General features: G+C 38.7%; 1 protein-coding gene across 3 annotated transcripts in view; it reads right to left on the bottom strand.

Moving 5' to 3' along the window:
- The window catches only part of LOC122651981 (N-terminal acetyltransferase B complex auxiliary subunit NAA25), a 66,108-nt gene that overhangs the window by 12,032 nt on the left and 28,997 nt on the right, over positions 1–25,079 (bottom strand). For all 3 annotated transcript variants that reach the window (XM_043845591.1, XM_043845590.1, XM_043845589.1), the window contains exons 10-14: positions 22,810–23,009; positions 17,526–17,656; positions 4,716–4,792; positions 3,710–3,784; positions 3,409–3,601 (exon numbers count right to left, since the gene is read on the bottom strand). In XM_043845591.1, the coding sequence (XP_043701526.1) occupies positions 3,409–3,601; positions 3,710–3,784; positions 4,716–4,792; positions 17,526–17,656; positions 22,810–23,009 (676 nt within the window). The remainder of the gene's footprint in view (positions 1–3,408; positions 3,602–3,709; positions 3,785–4,715; positions 4,793–17,525; positions 17,657–22,809; positions 23,010–25,079) is intronic.

Consider the following 25,079-nt stretch of genomic DNA (forward strand, 5'->3'; position numbering starts at 1 on the left):
AGCCATTGGATCTTGCTGGGATTCTCAGCATCATTTGTACCCTTTAAAAGGAGAACTTGACCAGGATTTCAGCCTAATCTGATCAGTTGATTTCTTTCTGTGTGTTCTCTTACTTTTCTCCCAATGCTGGAATTTTTGTGTGTATCAATTCTGTTATTAGTCTGGTTTAATGTTTAAATCAGAACTACATTTCCCATTGCCTACGGTCACCTAAGCATTTTGCCAACACTATAACCAATATTAATTATTTAGATAAGTAATTGTGAAATACGCGATAAATTTGAACTTTTTGGAACTTTTGTGATTTCAGGTTCCAGCTCTGTGTCCATGATTCCTTCATTATTTAGGCTGCATCGGTCGAAGATACGGATGAATCACTCGACACTCCTATGGAGGATTCCAGGGATTCTTCCCAGTTCACCTTGTTGGAGTCAGAGGACCCCTGTGAAACCCTGCACCAGAGTTACCTGTGCCGAATCTGCTGCCTGGAGGCTATGCAGAACCTCTCCCTAAATTAAATGCATTGTAAGTATAATTTAAAGGTATTTATATAATGTTTTGTACGACCGAATAGGATTAGAAGGGCATTTTAGTCAAATTGCCCCTATGGGACCCACATCCCCAGTGGGGAATCCTGTCCTTAACAGTTACCCGTATTCGGATGATCTCTGATGTCATCCGACATCACTTTATGGTTAGTATAAAACAATAAAAACAGGATTTTGATTATAAACAGCTTTGGAAATCAGTTTTAGAAATGATTTATGCCCAAATGACCAAGCTGCCCCTTAATGCTTAAATACCATTTACATATATAAATAACCCTCTTACACTATTCATAAATCACAATTACAATCTAAGAGAAACGAATTCTGTCTTGAAGAACAAGAAAGAACAAGAAAGAAGAATAGAGAAGGAAGGAGAAGAAGAAGAACGGGGGTTGTACAAAGGGCTGTATTCCAACACCTGAAATTGAGTATTTGAGACTGAAATTGGGTCCTTCTTGCACACACCAAGGCTGTTGTCTACTGATTTCAGGTAAGCCCTGAGAATCCCTGCTGTTTCCATCTTCTCTCCTCTAAATTCAGTCTAATTTCAGCCTAGACTATGCCTAAATAGATTTCTACCATTAAAGCACTTATTCCAAGCTTAAACAATAGAAATTTTACCCAATTTCTTACTGTTTTAGTGCTATTTAGGTTCTGCCATACCTGAATCTTCATGGCTGTCCCTCTAGTGAGGACAAATGCTGATTCTAATGGCCAATTCTTCAGCCCTAAATATGAAATTGGGTTTGATTGGTAAAAATCCCAATATTTGAGTTGATTATTCAAATTAATTACTAAGGTTAGCTGGACCCACCTTAATTTTGACTCAAAACACCAAATTAGGGCCATGCATGTCAAAATCTGGCCATTTCAAGCTAAACTCCCAAATTCAGCCACTGAGCCGGATGCTGTTGCAGGCCCAGTGGCGGTCGACCGGCTCCCTGGAAGTCTGCATCTGGCTCCCTCTTTTGGTGCCCTTGTGACCATGGCCCTATAGGACATGACCCTAGGCCATCACAGAACCTAATGGATGTTGTTTTTACATGATTATATAGGTCTGTTTCTACTGTTCTCTGACTTTTTGCTGGGTTCTTGGCGAGTTAATTGGGTTAGCCTAAGCTACACTACAGGTAAGGGAACTTTGGACTTAATTTGGGCGTGTTTGTCATCTTAAATTTGTTGTTATGCTGAATGCCATGTCATGCATCATTGAAATTACATAGATGCATATAGTTTCTTAGCTTGTGTTTTGATGCATTCGAATGCATATGATTTAGGCTACGCATTAGCATATTGCATTGCATTGCATTGCATCGATGTTATTATTATTTTGAATTGTTGATGGTGGAATTTAGTACTCTATAAATCAATTGAACATGCTTGTATCATCATAATAGATTGCACTGGCCTAGATTATTATTCATTACCCAGTACTACGCCCCTTACCAACAGGGGGAGAGGTGTTGGACAACCCGTGGTACAGCCGAAGGGATAATGCCGGAGTGCCATCTTCTGTCCCATGTTAGCATGTATACTCCGTTGTGGGAATAAACAGTCAGGGTTGGTCTTTGGGGGTCACTCGGGTGACCGATGTGTTAGTTCCGGGAACGAGGTTAGCATCTACCACCAGTAGTACTTAGACCTCATGAGACTTAGCATCTGTGCTAGGAGCATGATAGATTAAGACATACATCATAAATTTATTGTGTTTGTATACATGCATTCCCTTACTGGGCTCAGTTGAGAGCTCACCCCCGTGGATCCTTATATTTTCTTTCAGATGAAACTACTTCTGTTACTGCTGCTGGTTCTTTGGGGACTCCTTCTGCTCAGGATGCTTCTCCTGCTACTGGAGTTGATACTCCTCTCTTTGTTGAGCATGATGCTTCGTGTTCCTGCGACGACTGCGCATTCTCCTGATCTTCCAGACTGATCAGGCTACTTCCTTCCCTTTTCGATTATAACACTTTTGTAGTACTAAAGAATATAACTTTTTGGGCTTTGGAGTTACTCTTTTGTGAATCACCGATGTAACTCTTTTGTACATAACTGTTTATATAAATATAATGATATCACTAGTTTTCCTTTACTATTGTCTTATTGCTATATTTAACTGCTTCCGCTGCATTTAAATTCTGATTATCGTGAATGAAATTGCGAATAGAACACTGCACTTACGATCCTGGTGGGTTGATTGGGTGTCTGAGACATCCAGTCACACTTGACCCTTATTAACCGGGCCGGGGTGTGACAGTAACAATATTCACAATACAAGTAAAACAGATAGAAAATATTTCTGCAACGGCTAATGCAACTTAAGCACTTGCAAATTATTTAAAAAAAAAAAAGATTATACTACCTTTAGTGTGCAAGATATTCAAATATTGTACATTCGTGAAATTACATTTCCCAGGGTTTACAACTCAGCTTTTTGAGAAGTGAATGCCCTATGTTGACCTAAGTATTTGAAAGACTGGGCTAACTCAAGTCAATCCCAACATGTATAACAAAATGACGTATAGAGACAAGACTATATATATCATAAAACATAGGGCCGTAACCTGGTGCAAGTCCCGTTTTCACAAGCTCTGGGATGGATAGATTGGAAATGGTCCTAACCTTTGGCATTTTTTGCACAAAGTGACCGCTCTCAAGACTTACACCTGCTTCTTCACACTGGCAGCCTGAGTTGTTTCCCATCAAGTGACAGCTCCCTTTTTTAAAACACAATTAATTGTGATATAAACAATTACTACATTCCTTTTATACTGTCTCCTAAGCAAAATAGCAACAATAATAGCTCATGAGCTTGGGAGGCAATGACAAACTAAAACTTAAATTGAAGAAAATAGATACTAACTTTTGAATAATTCCGATGGCGATACGCAAGAAATGTTAGATCAGCAGATTCTCTTAAGTGGTCATCCATAAACTTGAGATAATCCTTTAGAAGGTCAGCTAAATCAACCCAAAGTGGTGACATTAACATCTGAGGTAAAATATGGTGTGATATTGTTTCCAACAAGATATTCTTTATCTCCAATGATTTATACCTATAGAAAACGTAATAGTCAAATAAAGAAGTAACAAGTAACAACCACTGCATCAGAATGTTGATAGTATGTATTAACTAGCAATAAGAATTGAGCATAGTGCATTACCATTCATATGCTAATGGAAGGGCATTGAGGAGTGAATATAAGTGCACCAACAGAACCTTGTACTGCCAGACATATCTGCTAAACAGGACAGATATATGGTGTTATCTTTGAAAATTAACCTCGAAAATGAAAGTGACAGTTTCAGCCGGAAGAAATTTCATTACCCAACATATATGCATCAGCCGGAAAAAAAATATTATCAAATATACCAAAAAAAAGGTGTATATTAGATCTTAAACTAGACATTAGAAGACACCTTAAATCCTTAATGACAAAAAATGCATTTCTTCCCTCTAATACAATTTTTAGATACAACAGATTGTAGACTCGTGGTCATGATCATGGGCATGGTGCATACAATATGCCGAAAGAGATGGTGATTCAATCAACAGATAGCTAAGGAGAAAATATGCACACTCAAATATGACCTGGACTAGAATGTAAGAACATATGTTATAACTGAATCAGAGCATCCCAAACAGTAATCAGAATAAGAAAGAGAGAAGAATCAATTGGCGTGCCCCGCATATCGATAGGAAAGCGATACCCTAACCGATTTCAGTCATATATTAATAATAATAAAATGATTTTGGACTCGTAAATACAGATATCCTTACATAGACAGGTAATGGCAAAAATATACGCCTCCACACTTAATATGATATTCTCAAGACCTCCTTCAAGCTTAAGCATATATATATCTCCCATGCCCAGCTTGGAACAAATTGCACAAAGCAACTCTATAAAAGAGCTTTAGCAAAATCATCAAGCTGATTGGAAATAATTTTAGGCATCACCACATCTCACATAAAGAGACGGTCAACATCAATGTAATTAATCCTCTCACGAAAAAGCAATATTACTTGGCATGAAAATGGCTGCCTAGCTGCCACAAAACATCTCCATACAATTTGATTCAACAAATTCTAGATCTAGTGCATGCGCATCAAGTACAAAATGACTTTTTTTTCAACTGTGGCGTTAAAAGATTGGGAATCAAACTGACCTTCGTATAGTCAAGCCAAATTCCAGAACCATAATGGACTCCAGCAAATAATCAATATTCCTGGTACGCCAGAATAACTGTATTGCAGGAAGCAGATGCAACAAATGAAAACCCATAGGACAGAAATAAGGATATAAGTGTAAAGATCATATCCATCCATACATGGGAAGATCAAGTACATCATGGAAAACTGAACATAAATCTATGACGATTTCAACTATTGATGACTAGATAGAATATGGACTACATAAACAACAAAAGAACCTTATCATCAATGGAAATGATTATAGAAAGACAAAAATAACCTGCAGACCACAATTAACTAAGCCTTACATTGTGGTTGGGAGGCCCCACCCCGTTCTCCCAGATCATTGGTACGATGGGCTCCCCCTATAATGGGCCCTCGGTTCCCTCTATCGGATCTTATTGAGGATTCTCCGTCTTTGAATTCTTCAGTCCTTAATGGGCCACCTCCTGTTCCTGGCCCATTAACTCACTCCTTAAACTCATTCGGTCCATCGTCCTCTTTCTCTGACCCTTCTAGCCTGACCCACCCCTCTAGTGCAGGGTTACTGATGCAGCTCCAAGAAGGAATAAGAAGAAGAAGAGGACCTGAACTTAGGGTTTGAATAGGGAGCCGTAGGTTAGGATTTATATTTTCATACTTAGTTTATTTTTTCTGTTTTAGATTGAACCGGGTTAGAATTGGTTGCATCCAATGGGTTCAATGGGTCTAATTTAAGTGAAGTGTTCCTATTGGTTAATAGGTTCTTATATCCTATTGGCTAATATGAAATCTTCTTTTAAATTAGTTGTCTTAAGTTAGATTCTCTTATTTTAAGTTATTAGGGGTAATTAGGACATTTTACTGTTTTAAATTAGTATTTTGATTGTAATTAGAGCCCTTCCATGATTTTAAGTGAGGAGGAATTAGATTTGTGTTAGGAATTGGCTTTTGGCCCTCTTTTATAAATAAAGCAAACCGTGGGAGGCTCCCCCACAGAATTTTGAATTTAAAAACAGATTTTCGTGGCTGCTTTGCTGCTGTCCCTTGCTCTCCAAGAGTGTGTGCATCCTTGTGGGTTATCAAGGTGGAAGGGTGGGTGGATTCCTGCGACTCTTTACGCCGTGACGGCTGGGAGGATCTCTCTTCGAAGGTGGCTTCATCCTTCATCAATCAAGCTGCTGCCAGTGGATTCCAGTGGTAAGTTTGGACTTTAATTTCTGTTTTTCCATTCATCCTCCCTCCCCATCATTCCTCTTTTATTTTATGTGAATCCTATCGATTCTCCTTAAACCCTAGATCATCTAGGCTACTTTAAACACTCATCCCTCATCAGAATTCAGTCAGATTCAAACCACAGCCCCTTCACACCCCTGCCTATGCTCGATCCAAGCTGGTGCCACTGCCCTTCACTCTAAACCCTAATTCCCCATTAATCCCCATAAACCTAAAATTCTAAATTTCTGTTTAGACATATTCAGCCATCAGAAAACCTCCCTGCTGTAGCCGAACCTTCCCCCTAGCCCCTCCAATACTCGACCTCAGCCCCAGCCCCAGCCCATAACTCCAACTCAAAACCCTAGTTTTGGTTGTTTTTTCCTAATTCTAAAACCCGAAACCCTAACCCTAATTCTGCAGAAATTTTAAACTGATCCAAATCCAATTATTTTTATCCCATAATGACCCCCTAGACCTGCCTATTAAAGCCATATAAAACCCATTCCCAAATTCCCATCCTAAACCCTAAAATTTACCCTAAACAGCCCCTAATCAGCCCCAAGCAGCAGGCTTAGCCAGAACCTGATTCTACTTGGCTCCTAGTAGGATTATTTCCTATTCTAGGACTACATTAGTTACCCCTCATTACGGCCCTGCCCATGGCCCTCCCGGATCACCTTCATCCGCCTATTGTCCCTCATCCCCCCCCCCCTTCGTGTTTACCATCGGCGTGGTTTTAGCTCCCCTCCCTTTCCTAAGAAGCGGCCTTACATAGCCTATTCCCTGTCCAGCATCGAGAAGGTTATGCCTCTAAGCATGGATATAAGAGGCCATGCCCTCTGTCATGGCACTTCGGATCCTTATAGTCCTGGATAGTGCGCTTTTATTGAGGCTGGGTTGGCTGCCTTGTTGTGGCCCAGTTTCCCCCTTTAGTGTATTGTAATTGACTGGGATCTCCCCCTTCTTTTTGCAGGCCTTTGCCTTCCCTTTTGTTGGCTGGGCCTTGTTTTGGTTTGTGTTTGCATGTTCTCTTCCCCCCCCCCCCTTTTTTTTTCTCTCCTTTGGTAATGAAATTTTTCTTCATGCCAAGAAAAAAAAAACTAAGCCTTGCATACAAACACACAGAGAGACTGAAAGATGGCATGCACTGTAATACCTCAAAATAAGAGAGGACAAGAGAAAGTTCAGATTTTCTAATGAGAATCACAGACCGATCAACAAATCATATGCTACTATAGAAAGCACAAACTACTATTTGTTTGTCTGGAAAATTTCCACATATTAGCATTCATTTTAAACTACGAATTGAAAATTTTCTCTCGTTAAAATAAAATTCTATTAAATATTAGATATCTAAAGAACATTCTTCCACATGTTTCACTTTCTAAAATTTCCTCATTGTCCTAATCAATTAGAACACTTCAAATGTTTACTATTCCCTAAAGAGCAAGCAATGCTCTTATGTAACATTTTCATGAAAATCAGTCCTTTGCCATGATTTCTGGTTATTTGTCAAAGAATGCACCCCGGACAAGATCTACAAAGCCAGTCCTTGGTTACATATTTCAGAAGCAAAGAAGCATGAAGGAATTGGTGATTGGTATAGGTTTCACTTTTTCAGTAAGAGTGGAAATAGAAATATTTAATTCAGTTTGCTATTCAATGCAACCAATTATTGTCTACGTGGGTCGTTTACAAATTTTGGTTTGAAATACTATCAGTCATTTGCAGATTTACAATTTCAAATGACACCAATGTGAATGAAAAGATGCCATCAAAAGGTGTAGACTTCATTTTTCAAACACAATATAGACAATACAATGAGCGATGCACTTTCAGTCTTCCTTCTTTGAAGACATAGCAACCATTAATATCTTGAGGGGAAAGAGTGTTCCCTTTAGAAGCAAACATGGAAGAAATGATGACCAGACAGCATTGAAGCAAGTCAAATGGTGGACCAGCTGCACAGCTCAAAACTTCAGCACACAACCCCTCCCCCACCCCCAAAAAAGGAAATAATCCTTCCATTTATTGCTCATACCAAAAGAAAACAATCCTTACTTTGTTTTAATGTCATTAATACACATTAAAAGACACAAAAATTGTGTGAAAAAACCTACACTAATTAACAAAGCCTAAAATAAAATTATAAAATACAAAGCAGTCAGTAAATAACCAACTTAATTTACCAAGATGAACGAAATTTCACCAAAACAGTGCCATTTTTTGCCAGTATGTTTCAGTTGGCCTTCTGAAATTCCTAAGCTAGCTCATAAGAGGATTTCTAATCACTCTAAGATGTTGAATAAAGTAAATAGACCCAAAACAGAAGCTTATTGAAATAACAATATTTTAATCGTACAGGCTTTAGCCCGTTTATGGGTTTTTATAAATTAAGCCCGTTACAATAAAACGTAATAAAATAAAAGGCCCAGCCTATAACATAACTACCCAAAGCTTGTTTTCAGCCCATTGGATTGCAGTCAGCACCTTGTGGGCCTTCTAGACTTGTCTGTAGGTCTCCATACGGTATCTTAGTCCGATTCAAGTGCATAAAACACACTCAAACAAGAGGGGCCTCATATTCCACTTCTAGGAAGCCTCCTCAGGAAAAAATAAGTGTGAAATACCCTCAAACAAGAAGAAAAGTAAATATATGTCAAACCTCATACTTCTTAACCATACAAAATAGTGGGAAAAAAAAAAGATCAATAGTGGTGGTTCTGTCAAAAACCACTGAGGGGGTCAATCAGTCTGGTTCTGGTTATTTGGTCCAGTTCTGGTGTGGTTTACATTTTGACAAGGTGAAACCAAAACTGAACTAGATAGGAATCAACCACAATCAGAATCATTTTGCATTCGGTACAGTTTTACCAGTTTCTATTCGGTTTTTGTTATCCAGTTCATAACCGGTTTACATGCGGTTTGTAGTGCTGGTTTTGGGAAACTGTAACAAAGACAACCTTAGTTCTTCAAATCCTATATATTCCTGTGTTTCCCCATTCTCTCCCAGTCTCCCCAACTCATCCTATTTCTCACGCCTATGTGATTTTATTTTTTTTTCTAAAACATCCCTTCTTCACCTGTCCTTTTCCTTTCTTTTTCCTTGTTTTCCCTTTTCTTTTTTCTTCTCCACTCTCACATGATGAACAAACTACTTCTTCCTGTTAGAAATGTCGTGTGGGGAGTGTGGGGCCCATTAATGGGTCTCGGGATTAGCGCCTGGTGCTAATACCGAGAGCCCTTATGAGTCCCAATATTTTTGTTCTTCTCTCTTTTTGGTTTTTCCATCTTTGTCCCTTGCCCTATATATATTTTGTAGCTCCCTTATTCATTAATTAATTGAAAGCTTACAGCTGCTGCAAGTTCTTCTTCTACTTCTCTCTTCTCTTCTCTTCTCTGTTTTTCGCAGGTTACATTGTATCAGAGCAGATTCACTAGGACCGGTACACAGCCTTGCAAGATTTCCCTTTCCCTCCTTTTCTCCTTTCCTTTTCTGTGATATCTGGTTGACCTAACCAGAGGTCTGCGGTTTTCAGAACAGGGGTGGTTTCACCACTCCTTTTCGCTTGTTCTTTGGCTGCGGATTAGATAACAGCGATGATGGTTTAAATCTGCTTATTCTACAACAAAAAAACAGACTTCTGAAGGTGTTTATGGTGCTGTGTGTGAAGGGTTTGATGGCAGCAAGTTGCTGATTTTTTTTTTTTTCCGATTTGCAGTGATTCGATTGGTGTTTGTGGTGATATATACGAAGAGTTTGGTGGCAGTAGGTTGCCGAATGGGTGTTTTTCGATTTTTTGGTGATTCAATTGGTGCTATCTTCAAAGGAACAGTATGGGAGAAAATGATAAAAAGAATGCTGTGGTCACGGAGGTTGTGTCCTCATCCTCCAATTGAATCACGGAAAATAAACTTGAGGGTATCACAAATTTTAAGCAATGGAGAAAAATTGTGAACCTTGTTTTGACAAGTCGTGATCAGCAAGCACATCTGATAGGAACCAAACCCGTTGATGATACAACTTGGGATACTATCGATGCCAGAATTCGTGGACAGATGTTGAATTCGATGGAGAATCATATAGTTAGTTTGGTTACTCACATCGACACTGTTAAGGACTTATGGGATTATCTGGGAGTTTTATATTCTGGTCAGAACAAGTTGTCTCGATTTTACGAGTTGTCTCAGGAATTCTATCGAACTGAGAGGAAGGGACGTTCTATCACTCAACATTTTGCTGATTTCAGGAGGATGTATGAAGAGTTGAACTCACTCCTTCCTATCTCTTCCGATGTGAAGCAAATGCAGAACCAAAGAGAGCAATTGGCAGTTATGGGTTTTTTGGGAGGACTTGGACAAGAATTTGTGACGGTTACATCTCAAATCCTTGGTGGTGAAACTATTGCTTCAGTCACGGATACCTTTTCTTGAGTTCTTCGAGTATCTCGTGAGAGTTCTCGTGATGCTACATCTACCATTGAGAGTTCAGCCATGGTGTCGCAAACAGGGACTGGTTGAATTGGACATGGAGATGGTGGAAATCGTGGGGGAGGCTGTGGCAGTGATCCTGGCACAAGAAAGGGTCAAAATCAGCAGGGGCAAGTTTGGTACTTCTTCTGATGGTTCGAGTACTGTACCGACTTGTCAACATTGTGGCCAACCTGGCCACATTCAAAGGTTTTGTTGGAAGCTCCATGGGAAACCAACACAACAGCAGTTTGCTAATTCTACCACTAGTATTGATTCAGTCCCTCAGTCTCAACCCTCTGAGGGTAAGGTAGTAGTAATGTCAGAGAAGTTTGCCCAGTACAATCAGTTCCAGATCCCAAATCCTTGGTGGCCACGTTCTTGGATTATTGATTCAGGGCTATCCGATCACATGTCTAGAATGTCAGGTATATTTTTTTCTTTGCTCCTGCCATCTTCCAATGTTAATTTAGTTGATGGGTCTTTACTCTTTAGCAAAGGTTAAAGGCACTGGTACTATTCATCCCAGTTCGTCTTTATCCTTGTCTTTTATTCTCTACCTTCCCCATTTTCCTTTTTAATTTTATGACTGTTAGTAAATTGACCAAAGTCTTCAACTATTCTGTGACATTTTACCTTGATTCTTGTGTCTTTCAAGTTTTTACCACGAAGCAGACGATTGATAGAGGACGGGATTTAGGGAAATTGTATTTACTTGAAGGTTCTCAATTTGTTGCTTGCTCCAGTGTTGCTTATCCTAACCAAATTCATTGTCGGCTTGGTCATCCATCGTTGGAGAGTCTTAAAAAATTAGATCCTAATTTTATTTCTCTTTCTAGTCTTGAATGTGAGTCGTGTCAGTTGGGAAACTTCATCGTGTGAGTCATCCCCCTTGAGTCGATAAGTGTTCAACTTGTGTCCTTTTTCTTTAGTTCATTCTGATGTATGGGGTCCATGTCCAGTTACTTCCAACTTGGGTTTCAAATATTTTATTACATTTGTTGATAATCATTCAAGGGTTACATAGTTATATTTAATGAAAATTTGTTCTACGTTATTCTCTATTTTTTATACCTTTGCTTCTGAAGTTCGAACCCAATTTGGTGTGTGTGTGAAAATTTTGCATAGTGAAAATGCAAAAGAGTATTTTTCTGACTCTTTTTCAGCATTTATGGTTTAGCATGGTATGAATGTATGATTCATCAATCTTCCTATTCTGACACACTTCAACAGAATGGTGTGGCTAAAAGGAAGAATAGACATTTAATGGAAGTTACTTGCTCTATGTTATTTGAGATGAAAGTACCTAAAACCTTTTAGGCTGATGCTGTGATGGCAGCATGTTATCTTATTAATCGCATGTTATCTTATTAATCGCATGCCATCTTCCATTTTGAAGGGAGGAATCCCTCATTTCCTGGTGTTTCCTACTGAGCCATTGTTTACATTGCCTCCTCATATTTTTGAATGTGTTTGTTTCACTCATGATCATCAGTTGGGTTTGTCTAAATTGGATCCAAAATCCCTCAAATGCATTTTTCTTGGTTACTCACGTATTGAGAAAGGGTATTGATCTTACTCTCCTGTGTTGCATAAATACTTTGTCATGGCTGATGTGTCTTTCTTTGAGTACACACCATACCATGCTGCACCAATTGATGCATCCAAGTTAGATGATGGTTTTCCTGTTTGTGTTATTAAGTCTCATTTGCCACAGGATCCTGCTCCAGTCGCCCCTATTCAATGCCCTCCTATTACCAAAGCCTACAGCCTACAGCCGATGGTAGCTGCTGCCCCTCCTGTACTCACGGACCATAGTTATCAAGGCGGGAAGGCGGCTATGGCGTTTTAGATGGTCAAAATTCAAGGCAACACCACCATAGCGGCAAGGCGCCCCGCCATGGCACCCAAGGCGTCAAAGGCGACCAAGGAGCCTGGACGCCATGGCGACGCCTTGATAACTATGTCATGGACTTTGTCACGTCTCCTTCCATTGCAGATCCGGATGAAAGTCTCCTACAGCTGACCCTATTGTTTCTGGTCTTGATCATGGAACTAAAACTCGCGAGATCTCAACAAAAATCTCGATTCTTTTGTGAGCTCGAGACGAGATCTTAGGCGATACCATATATTACCCCATCTCGGCGAGATCTCAGGTCGAGTCGAAATCTCAATCCGACACAGATCTTGACCCAAAATCAAACTAATAAGTTCTAGATCTCGACTCTATCTCGACCGAGAGGTGCTCAGACCTTACTCTGAAGCTTTTCCCGACATTTTATGCCTGGATTTCGTCGTAGAAGCTGCCGAAGACATCATTCAACTACTGTGGTGCATGATTTGGGGTCTTCAACTCAATTTTTGAAAAGTAAACCATTTTTCCACAAATAACCTTTTTTCAAAAAAAATTGTTTAAACTTTGGTAGATTCATGTCGATTTAATATATGCTACATAACTTTGGCCGATCTATTAGTTGATGTAGTCCGAATTTTTTTTTATTATATTTTCTGCAAAAAAATATGATTATTTTGAAAATAAAAATTGAAAAAAAATAGGATGAATAGTGATTGTTGGAAATGATTTTTATGTATGTTGGACACCTTTGGATGCTCTACGGCCTCATGGAGTCATTTTTTTTAACCTGTAAAGAAAATTATTTTATTTTTCAGAATTAATAAAAATATTATTAAAATTTGCAAAAAAATCTAATTTTAAGGAAACATACCGGTTTTTGTTGGAAAATTATGTACAACATATGTAATATATGTCCAAATAAAAATGGTGTCAAATACATCATTCCATTATAATGTTTTATACTTTAAGGTATAAATACTTTTAATAGAAATTTTAAATTTTATTTTTAATTAAGAAATAAATACTAGGGTTAGGGGATAAATATGGGATAGCTATTTGATTGTTCTAGTAGCTTGACATTATGTTTAATAGTTACTAATACATTACTTTAAGTCGTTAATAGTTTGTACCAAAAAAAAGTCTTTAATAGTTACTAATACATGTTTTTTTATGTCATAGTATAACAAGTAAGACATTTGGTACACAATGGGAGACCGTAGTGATATAACATGGCAACATGAAACCCTTATATCGGAGGACAAAAAGAAGTCCAAGTGTAGATATAGTGGGAAGTTGCTAAATTATGAAGGAGCCACTAGATTAAAGCAACATTTAGCTGGTGGCTATAAGGATGTTCTCAAACGCACCAATGTTCCTTATGAGGCGCAGCAGGCCATAGCAAAGCAACCTAGGGTCTTCTACCTTGGTAGTACATCGTCGCCTACCAACCTAGGGTCCGAAGTGAAACTCCTATTTGGACTTTGTTTTTGCAAAATCTGATAGTGCTATTGTATTTAAATGGCCTAAAATAGGCTGAGTACCAAGTTTTAGCCTCAAAATAGGTCTAAAAGACTAAAACCAAGTGAAACCAGCCATCGAGTTGGGAAAAAAAATTTACCCCAACTCGACCAACTCGCTATTTCGCCAGCTCGAAACCTGTACTCGAGACGAGTTTTAGTTCCTTGGTCTTGATATCCCTATTGCTAAACGGAAAGGTACTCGTAGTTGTGCACAGCATTATCTTTCTAATTATGTTTCTTCTTATGGCTTGTCTTCTCCTTTCTGTTCCATTTTGTGTAATGTTGAGGCCCATCCACTTCCTAAGTCTGTGACAAAGGCATTATCTAGTCCTGGTTGGAGGACAACTGTGGAAGAAGAATTATCCGCTTTAGAGGTAAATCAAACTTGGGAAATTATTTCGCTGCCCCAAGGTAAGACTGGTATTGGTTGTAGGTGGGTGTATGCTGTGAAGGTTAACCCTAATGATTCTCTTGCTCGTTTAAAAGCGAGGCTTGGTTGGAGGACAGCTATGGAAGAAGAATTATCTGCTTTAGAGGTAAATCAAACTTGGGAAATTATTTCGCTGCCCAAAGGTAAGACTGCTATTGGTTGTAAATGGGTAAATGCTGTGAAGGTTAACCCTAATGGTTCTCTTGCTCGTTTGAAAGCGAGGCTTGTGGCGAAGGGTTATGCATAGGTGTATGGTGTCGATTATTTAGATATTTTTTCTCCCGTTGCCAAACTTGCTTTCGTACGTATTCTAATCTCTCTTGCTGAATCCAATCATTAGCCTTTGTTTCAACTAGATGTCAAAAATACATTTTTACACGGTACTTACAAAAAGAGGTATATATAGAGCAACCTCGGGGGTTTGTTGCTCAGGGGGAGTCTAGTATGGTTTGTAAATTGAAAAGTCCTTGTATGGGCTGAAAGTATCCTCATGCGTGGTTGGTCGTTTTATTGAAGTTGTTCTTGAGTTTGGTTTATCTAGATGTGGTGGTGATCACTTTTTATTCTACAAACAATCAAGTGTAGGGAGAATTTTTCTGATAGTGTATGTTGATGATATTATTATTACTAATGATGATTCAGTAGGTATTGTGGATTTAAATAGAAATTTCAGACTAAGGATTTAGGGATGTTAAAGTCTTTTTTGAGAATTGAAGTGGCTCAATCTCAAAAGGGAGTTTTTCTTTCACAGCAAAAGTATCTTATGGATTTACTTACTGAGACAGGCATGCTTGGGTCTAAACCTATAGACTCTCCTATGGGGGACAAAGTGAAGCTCACTGCTGAAGGGGGAGATGTACTTGATGATCCAGAGAGGTATAGAAGACTGGTTGGTAAGTTGAACTATTTAACAGTTACCCGACCGGATACTGCTTTTCCTGTTAGTATGGTAAGCCAGTTTCTCTCTTCTCCTCTGACTTCTCATTGGGATGTTGTTATCCGTATTTTGTGTGATCTCAAGAAAACTCCGAGTAGAGGGATAGTGTATCGAGATCATGGTCATAACCGAGTTGAAGGGTTTTCAAATGCTGACTGGGCAGGATCTCCAATTGGGCGGAGGTCGACTATAGGATATTGTATGTTTGTTGGGGGTAGGGGTGTCAATACCCAACCCGAACCGATGAAACCAGCCCGAACCAGCCCGGACCGAACTCTTAATGGTTCGGGTTCTGTTTGTGGATCTAGAGAGGCAAACGGTTTGGTTTGGTTTGGGCTAGCCCGACGGTGCACCGGTAGCCCGAACCGTTAGGCCCAAACCCAAACCGAACCGACCTAACCAGATAAATAAGTAAATCAATAAATGCCTAATGCCCGATTGCCCCCTAAATGTGTTGTGATAGTTTCTCACTTTATCTCATATCCTTTGTTAGTGATTACCCAACCAATTGTATCCATAGGCCATAGGACATAGGATACAAAGATGCATTGTATTTGATATATTTTATGTACTTAAAAGAGAAAGAGAAGAAAAATTAGCACTAACCGGACCTTACTAGTTATATAAAACCGGTACCAAACCGATATCAACCCGTTATCATAAACCGAAACCGACACGAAACCAAACCGCACCGAAACCGAAACCACACCGAAACCGAACATTTCTTAATGGTTTGGTTTCGGTTTCTATAAAAGTCACACCGAAACCGAAAAGCCCGAACCGAAACCAGCCCGAACCGGCCCATTGACACCCCTAGTTGGGGGAAATCTTGTTTCTTGGTAAAGCTAGAAATAAAGTGGCGTAGCCCGTTCCAGTGTTAAATCAGAACATATAGCTATGGCACACTTAACATGTGAGTTGATGTGGATACAGCAATTGTTACCTGAGTTGGGTTTTAAAACTCCGGTTCCCACGCAACCTGAGTTGGGTTTTACAACTCCGGTTCCCATGCAGTTGTGGTGTGATAATCAGGCAGCAATTCATATTGTTTCCAATCTTGTGTTTCATGAGAGGGCAACGCATATTGAGATTGAATGTCATTTTGTTCATGAGAAGATGCAGAATGGATTGATTCATCCAAGTCATGTCAGAACCGGAGAACAACTTGCAGATGTGTTTACAAAGCCTTTGGGTAGTAGATGGATCAATTATATTTGTAACAAGTTGGGCATGATTGATATATATGCTCCAGCTTGAGAGGGAATGTTAGAAGTGTCATGTGGGGGTGTGAAGCCCATTATTGGGTCTAGGGATTAGCGCCTGGCACTAATACCGAGAGCCCTTATGGGTCTCGATATTTTTGTTGTTTTCTCTTTTTGGTTTTTCCATCTTTGTCCTTGCTCTATATATATTTTGTAACTCCCTTATTCATTAATTAATTGATAGCTTATGGCTGCAAGTTCATCTCCTTCTCCCTTCTCTTCTCCTCTTCTCCTCTTCTCCCTTCTCTTCTCCTCTTCTCCTCTTCTCCTCTTCTCCTCTCTGTTAATCAAAGGTTAAACTTCCATTAGTAGGTAGGTTTTGTTAATCCATTTTAATATAGCCCATATCTTTCAATCTGTACTTGAACATATATTATGATATAGTTAGTCCCAAAAAATTTTACTGATTTTATATTTCAAGTATGATGCAACAATTGTTGATTATTAAATTAATCATTATTTTATTACTTAACCCAATTGATGCATGGGCTAGTATTCGAGTGAGAGGTACCGGTTTCTATTCGGTTTTTCCAGTTCCTACTTGGTTTAGAACCATCGGTATACAGTGTCAATCAAAACCGAACCGGAAAGATAACCTATGAAATCAAAACCGGATCATTTTCTGTGGTGCAATTAGGTTTGGTTCGATCATAAACAGTCGGTTCCGGTTCCATTTTGACAGCCAAGTCAAGAAAAAGTAAAACAGGCCAATGCCTCAATGGTTTTCTAATTTTTCAACATTTACTGATTTGATCTGTGATTGACGAGCAATTCATTGCACTGGTGAGAATTTGACCAATTCACCCGTACAACTATGGAATTTCCTTCTCAAGCAAAAGCCTATTGGAGAGGTTAAAGGAGTTCCCTTCTAGCATGGAGTTAACACATTCAACCCAACCATTCTAAGCTATAAGGTCCACAAGTAAATACAAATAATAATAAAATTGTGAGCATGAGCATGTAAAGAATGAAAAGGATGATGAAATATGCCACAAATAACTCAATGACATTCTTGTAAGAGATGAATGTGAAACTAAATTTTTTAACTCGTCATTGTAAAGAACAAATAAACTTTAAAGAAACAAGGTGATTTACAGGCAAACCTATCAAATACCTGGACCAGCACATTGCATGCCATAGATAGAAGTTCTTCACCATGCATGTTTTCTTGTGGATCCAAATCCCTTGAAAGTTGAAGATTTTTACAGTACATCTTTGTCATTTGTACGGCAGTTTCCTCTAGCACTAGGAAGATGAACAACAAAGGTCAAAACTAACAAATCAACTAAAGTACACATTTTCCAGTCAACTAACAGAAATTTCCATCGCACAGATTATTTCAGCCAAGGCTAAGAAGATGCGTTTTACCAATTTATTCATTATAAATATTTGATCGAGAGACGGAGAAGCCTAACATTTAGAAGGTTTAAGTCAAAATGCTTTAAAGATTGAAAAAAATTAAAAAAAAATTTGCTCTCCAATTTCTGTAATCATGCTATTGAGATGAAATTTTCACATTTTCTCAACTTTGAAAATTCCTCCATTGTTCAACAGAATTCTAACAAAAATTTCAATTTCTAGAGATAAAATCATTAACAAAATTTAAAATTTTCAACCTTGTTCAATTTGCTTACATCTTTCCCAAGGGGAAAAACAATTTCTAGCAGGTGTAACAAAGTTGATGGAAATAGGACAAATGGTCTCCTCTTCCAAGGGAAAAGCTAAATGCTAGAGTTAAACTTTCTTATTAATTTGATGGCAAGGTTGGAAGAAGGCAAATTATGCAGGTTTTTTTTTAATGGAGGCATTGCATTTGTAATTTCTCTCAGAGTCTTAGATGGCCTCTAAATACTTCTCACTGAAATTGGTGCATGGTTCTAATGCCCTTACAAGTGCCTGCTTTGGTTTTGCCGTACACTTGACATGCTCAGCAAAAGAACTGGTTAATGATAGTTGTCGAGGCAGCCCAAGGCGATGGAGGGGTGGCAAAGCACTTAGGCGATAAGGTGCCCAAGTGTTATTTTTTATTTCCCCTCCTTTCTAACATTATTTAGTAATGCTACAATATATACATTATATCACCAAAAATCAACATTAAGTCACATTGTCATCAAATATCCCCTGCCCCCCCTTGGGGCTCGGTAATATATTCATTTACCCAAAAAAAAAGTCACATTATCATAAAAACCAGTATAGGCCACATCAAGTCATCAAAAATCAACATAGAACTAGAAGACAACAGAACTGAAGAAAAATCTATTGGAAGTTTGAAACAATCAAAACATACATTTGGTTTATACCGTTCTTGGAATTGGTCATTGTCCGGGTATACCTAATCTCACATTTGGTTTATCCTGTTCTTAGAAGATCTTATCCATAGTTGTCAAGGCGGCAAGGCAACCCAAAGTAGTAGAGAGGTGCCTAAGCACTTAGGCGACAAGACGTCCGCCTAGGCAACCAAGACGCCCAAGTGTTATTTTTTATTTCCCCTCTTTTCTAACATTTTTTGTATGTTACAATATATAACTTATATCATCAAAAATCAGCATTAAGCCACATCAAGTCATCAAACATCAACATTAAGACAACCCCCCATTTCAAGATAAAAAACTGGATTTTCAACGATGGGGAAATTTTCAACTTTCTAATGTTGTGGTTTTTCTCAAATCTATATATTCCATAAATCTTAATAGAGTTAAACATTGCTAAAAACCAAAAGAGTGGAAAAATATTCATTTGTTTTGATATCTAAAAAAATATTTTCATTTAGAGCAATTTTGAAATAACAAACCCTTACTTAAATGATATTTGGCATAAATAAGGGCCAAACCTGATTTGATACCACTACGGCAACAGTCACCTACACCCCAAACAATCCGCCTGGACACTTAGGCGACGCCTTGACAACTATGATTTAATCATATCAATCCATCTTGACAAGGTTTAGCAATTTTGGGAGGTGTTCTATCACCTGGGTATCACAAGGGACATGCCTACGACTTCACAAGAGCTCTTGAAGAAACATTGGTTACAAACCTCTCTTGGGAAAATAGCTGCCATGAAATTGATCTCCTCCGCTGTAATTTGGAGCATTTGGAAGATGAGAAATTGAAAATTTTCTAGGAGTTAATAATCCTTTTTGAAACAACGATCATTAGTGTAGCAACAAGTATTTCACCGTTGGCAACCCTAGACAACTTGTTGTGCACAAGGATCCTATACCTTTGGTGGTTCTTTTCCATATGGATTTCAAGTCCTTTACAGTTCTCTCTTGATTTCATGCATGGTTGCTGGAGTTTTGATACAGTTCAAGGAAGAAGGTTTGATGCAGATCCTAGCCTCCTTGAATTGAAGAAGCCACCCTAAGCCTAGGGTTTTAATAGGAGCCTTAGTTTAGTTTAGTTTATTTCCATACTTAGTTTTTATTTTGTGTTTCTAATTGAACCGGGTTACATTGGTTGCATCCAGTTGGTTCAATTGGTCTAATTTAAGTGAAGTGATCCTATTGGCTAAGAGGTTCTTATATCCTATTGGCTAGTAGGAAATCTTCTTTATTTTAAGTAGTTTAAGTTGTTTTTAAGTCATTAGGACTCTATTTTGAGTCTATTTCAGTTTCCTAGTCAGTTTAAGCTAGCTAATAGGTTAAGGATTGGGTTAGGCCATTCCTTTTTAGTGTCTAAGTCTAATTTTGAGTCTTCTATATGAGGTTCTAAGGGGGCCATGTATTGAACACGAATTTTGATTAATAAAAACTGAGCTTTATGCTTGCTGCCTTCGCTCCCTCGTGAATGTGCCTTGTGAGTAATATCAAGGTGGAGGGATTGGTGGACTCCGATCGACTCCTTGCATCTTGTAGATCGGGAGGTCCTCCTTCTTATTCAATCGAGCTTCTTCAAGCTACTGCTGCTGCCTTTAAAGGAGATCAAACCAGTAAGTAATTTTAATTTCCTGCATATATCCTTCCCCTCTTCATCCTCTAACCTAATCCACACTCCCCTCCTTCCATCAAACCCTAATTCTCCATTAAACCTGCACTCCTACCTCAACTAGGACTCCCTCATAAGTTCAGATCTGTCCATCAATTTCAAACCCTACTTCCAACCCACATTCCCTACATCACTCCCCACACTCGACCTTAACCCTAGTCTTTAGTCTCCACTATAACCCCTCCATTCCTCCACTCCATTAAAACCCAAAACCTGCAACTCAATTCTGTCCAGAATTGCAGAATTTTAAAACCTTCCCAAATCCTAACTTCTTTATACCAAAATAACCCCCTAGACCTGCCCATTAATACCCTATAAACCCCTTTCCTAAAATCTGCCTCTAAACCCTAGATCTCACAAACAATCCATTTTCATAAGGCATCCTACCCGAAACCCTAGATTTCCAACCTTATCCAAATCCATCCAAACCTATACCACTAGACTCCTAAAAACCTGCACATCTTCACCAAATAAAACCCTAGCTCGAAACCCTAACCCTAACCCTAAATTTTGACCTAATTAGCCAAATTTGTCCCATTCGGCCAATCCTATTACCTAACCCTATTCCCCTGGTTCCTAGTGGGACTTGTCCTACCTAGGCTACATCTAGGTTTGGTGGTTCGGTCCACATGGTACTGTTCACAAGGGATCGGTGTGGGCCCCATTAAGCCAGCTTGCATAGACTGGAGATTTGGAACTACAAAGATCTTTTAGAAGCTACTAAATATTTAGTTTCTCATTTTACATAATAGGATACTTGATGCAGAAGCCAAGCTATTTAGCAAGAAGTACACAAAGGGGACTTATGGGAGAAGGGCTGGTTCACTTCACCAACTGGTGGACCAACCCAATGGGCCATAGGGCCAACCAACTTTAAGTTGGGCCAGCCCAATAGGGCAGGGAGTTGCTGGGCCTCTTAAACCCAGATCGTGGGGGGTATAAGTGCCAATTTTATTGACAAATTTTGACTTCAAGTGCTGGCCGATATCACCCTTGGTGGGGACCACATGAAGATTCCAGTTATCACTTTAGAGTCGTGAAGATATTATGTTATTTCAGTCCTAGAGTAGTTTCTATTTTTATGTTGCAAGTTAGTTTCTAAATATTAGTTTCCAAATTCCAATTATGTAAGTTTCTATTTTCTTCTAACTTGAGGTGCAAGTTCTGCCCTCTTTATAATGTAAAGACTGCTCAAGCTTCCCCACGATTTATTGAATGAATGAAGATTGCTTTGGCAAATTTGTTTCCTTTCTCAAGTGATGAATATGACCTGAAAGGTTGAGAAACCTGACGGAGAGAGCCAAAGCATCTTTATCCCCCTTTTCTCCTGTTTTCTTCCTTCACCCCTTACCCTGCTCAATCTCTGTTGGTGACTGCTGCTGCCTGTGACTGTTGCTGCTTCTGGAGACATCAATCGAAGACTGCTGTGACATCTCCTTCACTTCTGAGCTCTGTTCTTGCTGCTGCTGTTGCTGTTGCTGTTGCTGATCAAACAAGGAGACTTCACCCCCTGCGGATTCCAGTTCTGCTCCAGTTTGGCTGCAAGCTTCAAGACCCCACAACTCCATAATCCTTCATCAGATCCTGCAGAGTTGTGGAGCATAGAGTACTCTCACCAGGCCCTACACTCGACCATGGTTTGGAGATCAGACTTCCTCTGGTTTCCAAGAGCCATCCAGACTTTCTATTTTGGTGTCACCCCTGCAACTCTCAACTCAGCCATCAGAATTGCACAAGATTTACAGCATAGGTGCTCCTCCATGAGACCTCTCTCTATCGTGGCCTTCTATTTGGTGATTTCTGTCCTCCTTTTAGTGCTTAGTAATCGTTTGTTATTGCTCTCCGAGTTCTCTTTATCTTTCTATTATTTTTATGGGTTGGATAATTTCACAACATTAAGGTCTGAACTTCAGTCAATGATTTCTGAGTATCCAACCATCAGATTGGGCTGAGATTTGATTATTTTACTCCCCACTCCATCCAACCCACTCAACCCAAGCTTGATGTCCTTCGGAGTGGTAAATTGAGAGTTATGCTAGTTCTCCTTACTATTTTCTGTTTGGTCACTACTTTCTATTTAATGTCCATGTGTGTTTCTTCTAATCTAACCATTATTCCTCTTTGATATTTTAACCTCATATTCACCCCATTAGGACCGCTAGTATATTTTAGTTTCTGTTCTATCGGTCGGCGGAGGAGAGAAATGAAGGATCGAGATTCATGGGATGGGTGTTCCAGGCAATTCAAGCAATAGGCAGAGATTTTGGTGCTTGATTGCTCCCTTACTACCTCTGGTCGGCAGAGTAGAGAACTTTCTTCCATATGAAATATACATAAAAGCAGAAACCAACTCAACAAAATATTTTAAAAGCTGAACGTAAAACTTCACAGAATAAGTAGCAGAAGTCTCACCACCAATAGGGAGCTTGAACATGGTTCCGAATAACTCCTGGAGTTTAAAAATGCTAATTGATTGTCCAAGTGCCTTTACTGGCACTGATGAGGAGTCACAACTTCTCCTTATCTTTTCAAGGAACTCAACCCTTTCATCATCAGTTAATAATTCGAGAAACATCTCAACGTCAGATGTGAAGCAAGGCAAGTGACCAAACCTGCATTTGCAAAAACAAATTTTCCAAGTACTAAGGTCAAGCTCCATTATGGAAGCTTTCACAATTCTCAATTGACCAAAAAAAAGCACTCAAACACATCCATATACCAGCAAGTATACAATAGACCTTGGTTCTAAAAAACTCAATCCCGAGCAAAACCATAAACTCTTATACAAGGTGAAAACTATAAATGGTTTATATACAGTATCAATGTGACCAACCGAATTATAGTAAACAATAAATTATCAGCGTAAGTAGCCCCTATGTCTCCATCTGTGGTATAGCCTCATATGACAGAAGGTTTGTCTATCCTTGTAAATTTAAGCAATGAATTTGAGGACCCCATCAAAGAAATCTCATTGTTTTTAAACCCAAACTCGTTGATGCAGGCAAACTGCAGCAAACAGTTTATTTTAGTCCAATAAGTATTGGAATGGATGCAATGAGTGTTTAACGCAATGGGCTTCTTTAATGGGCATATGTTATGGGTAGTAGTTAGGAGCATGCATTTAGAGACAAGTTTCTATCTCTTTTCATAGCTAAGCTACTAGAAAGTTTCTATTTTCCACAAGGACTAGAAGTTTAATGTAAGACTAGAACCAGAATAGGTCTAATCCCAAGCAGCATCAAGTAGAAAACCCACCAATAAACAAGAAAACATATGAGGGAACCAAGAGAACAAGGGTAACTCAAATGAGGGAACAATTTCCTTGGTTGAAGTAACAAATAAAAAAACCACAAATTAATAACCTGTTGAAGCATCAATGATCTTGATGTGGTAATCTTCAAGAAATCGTGTGACAATCAGTTGAAAGAAATCCCAGCAGCTTGTAGCAATCTTGAGATCGATTTGAACAAAATTAGGGTTTGGATTCAAGAACCAATGGAAGTTGATAGGGAAAGGTGGGGTTGGCTATCTCAGTCTGGGCATCTCACCCATCCTATCTCAGGATTTTCACAAAGGCTAAAGCAAATATTTCATTAATCAAATTCGTGAACAATGCTGCCCCCCTCACAAACTTATATAGAAGACTCAAAAATAGACTTAGACACTAAAAAGGAAACACCTAACCCTAAACAAGAGATCCAATAAGGCATTCTAATCAATTTTATTTTATTTTATTTTTGCCAAAATCAACCTGATTCTACCATCAAAAGCAACTCTAAGAGTACTGATTTCATCTTCGTTTGGGGATTAAACAGACTACAAACAACGACCAAAACCTGATCTGCACAAGAACAGGTATCTCTCAAAGCTTTGAATTTTTCACTCAAATCTTGATTTTTATTGTTGTTTTTTGCAATGGATCAATAGATTAGTAAAAACGACCCAAATGACTGCGTCAAACTAGGTATTTTTGCAATGGATTGTGCATCTAAACCCTAATCCCCAAAACCAAAAAATGACATCTTTTTTGTATTAGTACATGTATGTAAGAAACCCCATCCTTCATACAGAAGCTTAATTAGGGTTTTCAGGGTTTTGGAGTTCTTCACAACTTGTCAAAGAGAAACTCTATCAAACGAACCTCTGAACATGTTGACCCAAGGGAATCAGAAAAGAGGTGGCAAGATATACTGGTTATTTACAGAAAGCTAACTCATATTTACCTTAATATTTGTAAGATATCTGCAAAATAAATGCTACATATCAATCTTACTAATAACTTACTATAAGAAGGGTGAAGTGTAAAATTTTCATATTACAAAATTAGATCATTCAGTTAAAGTAATTCTTAATTTGAAAATGTGCTCCCTATTAATAAGTGGCTAATTAATAGCTCACCAATCAAGGAAATTAAATTATAACTCCACTGATCAAAGAATTATACATGCAAAATTTAATTAAAAATTAATCAGTTATATAAGAGGTTTCATACAGACTTGCACTAATCCAGACCAAGCTGACCATTCCAATCAAAGGTTTCATCCATTGGCAATGTTCTAACCATCCAGTCCATTCCACGTTTCAAGAGACAGATCTTCTAGATCAAAATTAGCCAATCCAGACAACCTTAACTTTCAAATAAATTGATCTCTTTGGATGCCAAAATAACACTGACCAGAGTC

Source organism: Telopea speciosissima, chromosome 2, assembly GCF_018873765.1.
Source record: "Telopea speciosissima isolate NSW1024214 ecotype Mountain lineage chromosome 2, Tspe_v1, whole genome shotgun sequence".
Classification (NCBI taxonomy): domain Eukaryota; kingdom Viridiplantae; phylum Streptophyta; class Magnoliopsida; order Proteales; family Proteaceae; genus Telopea; species Telopea speciosissima.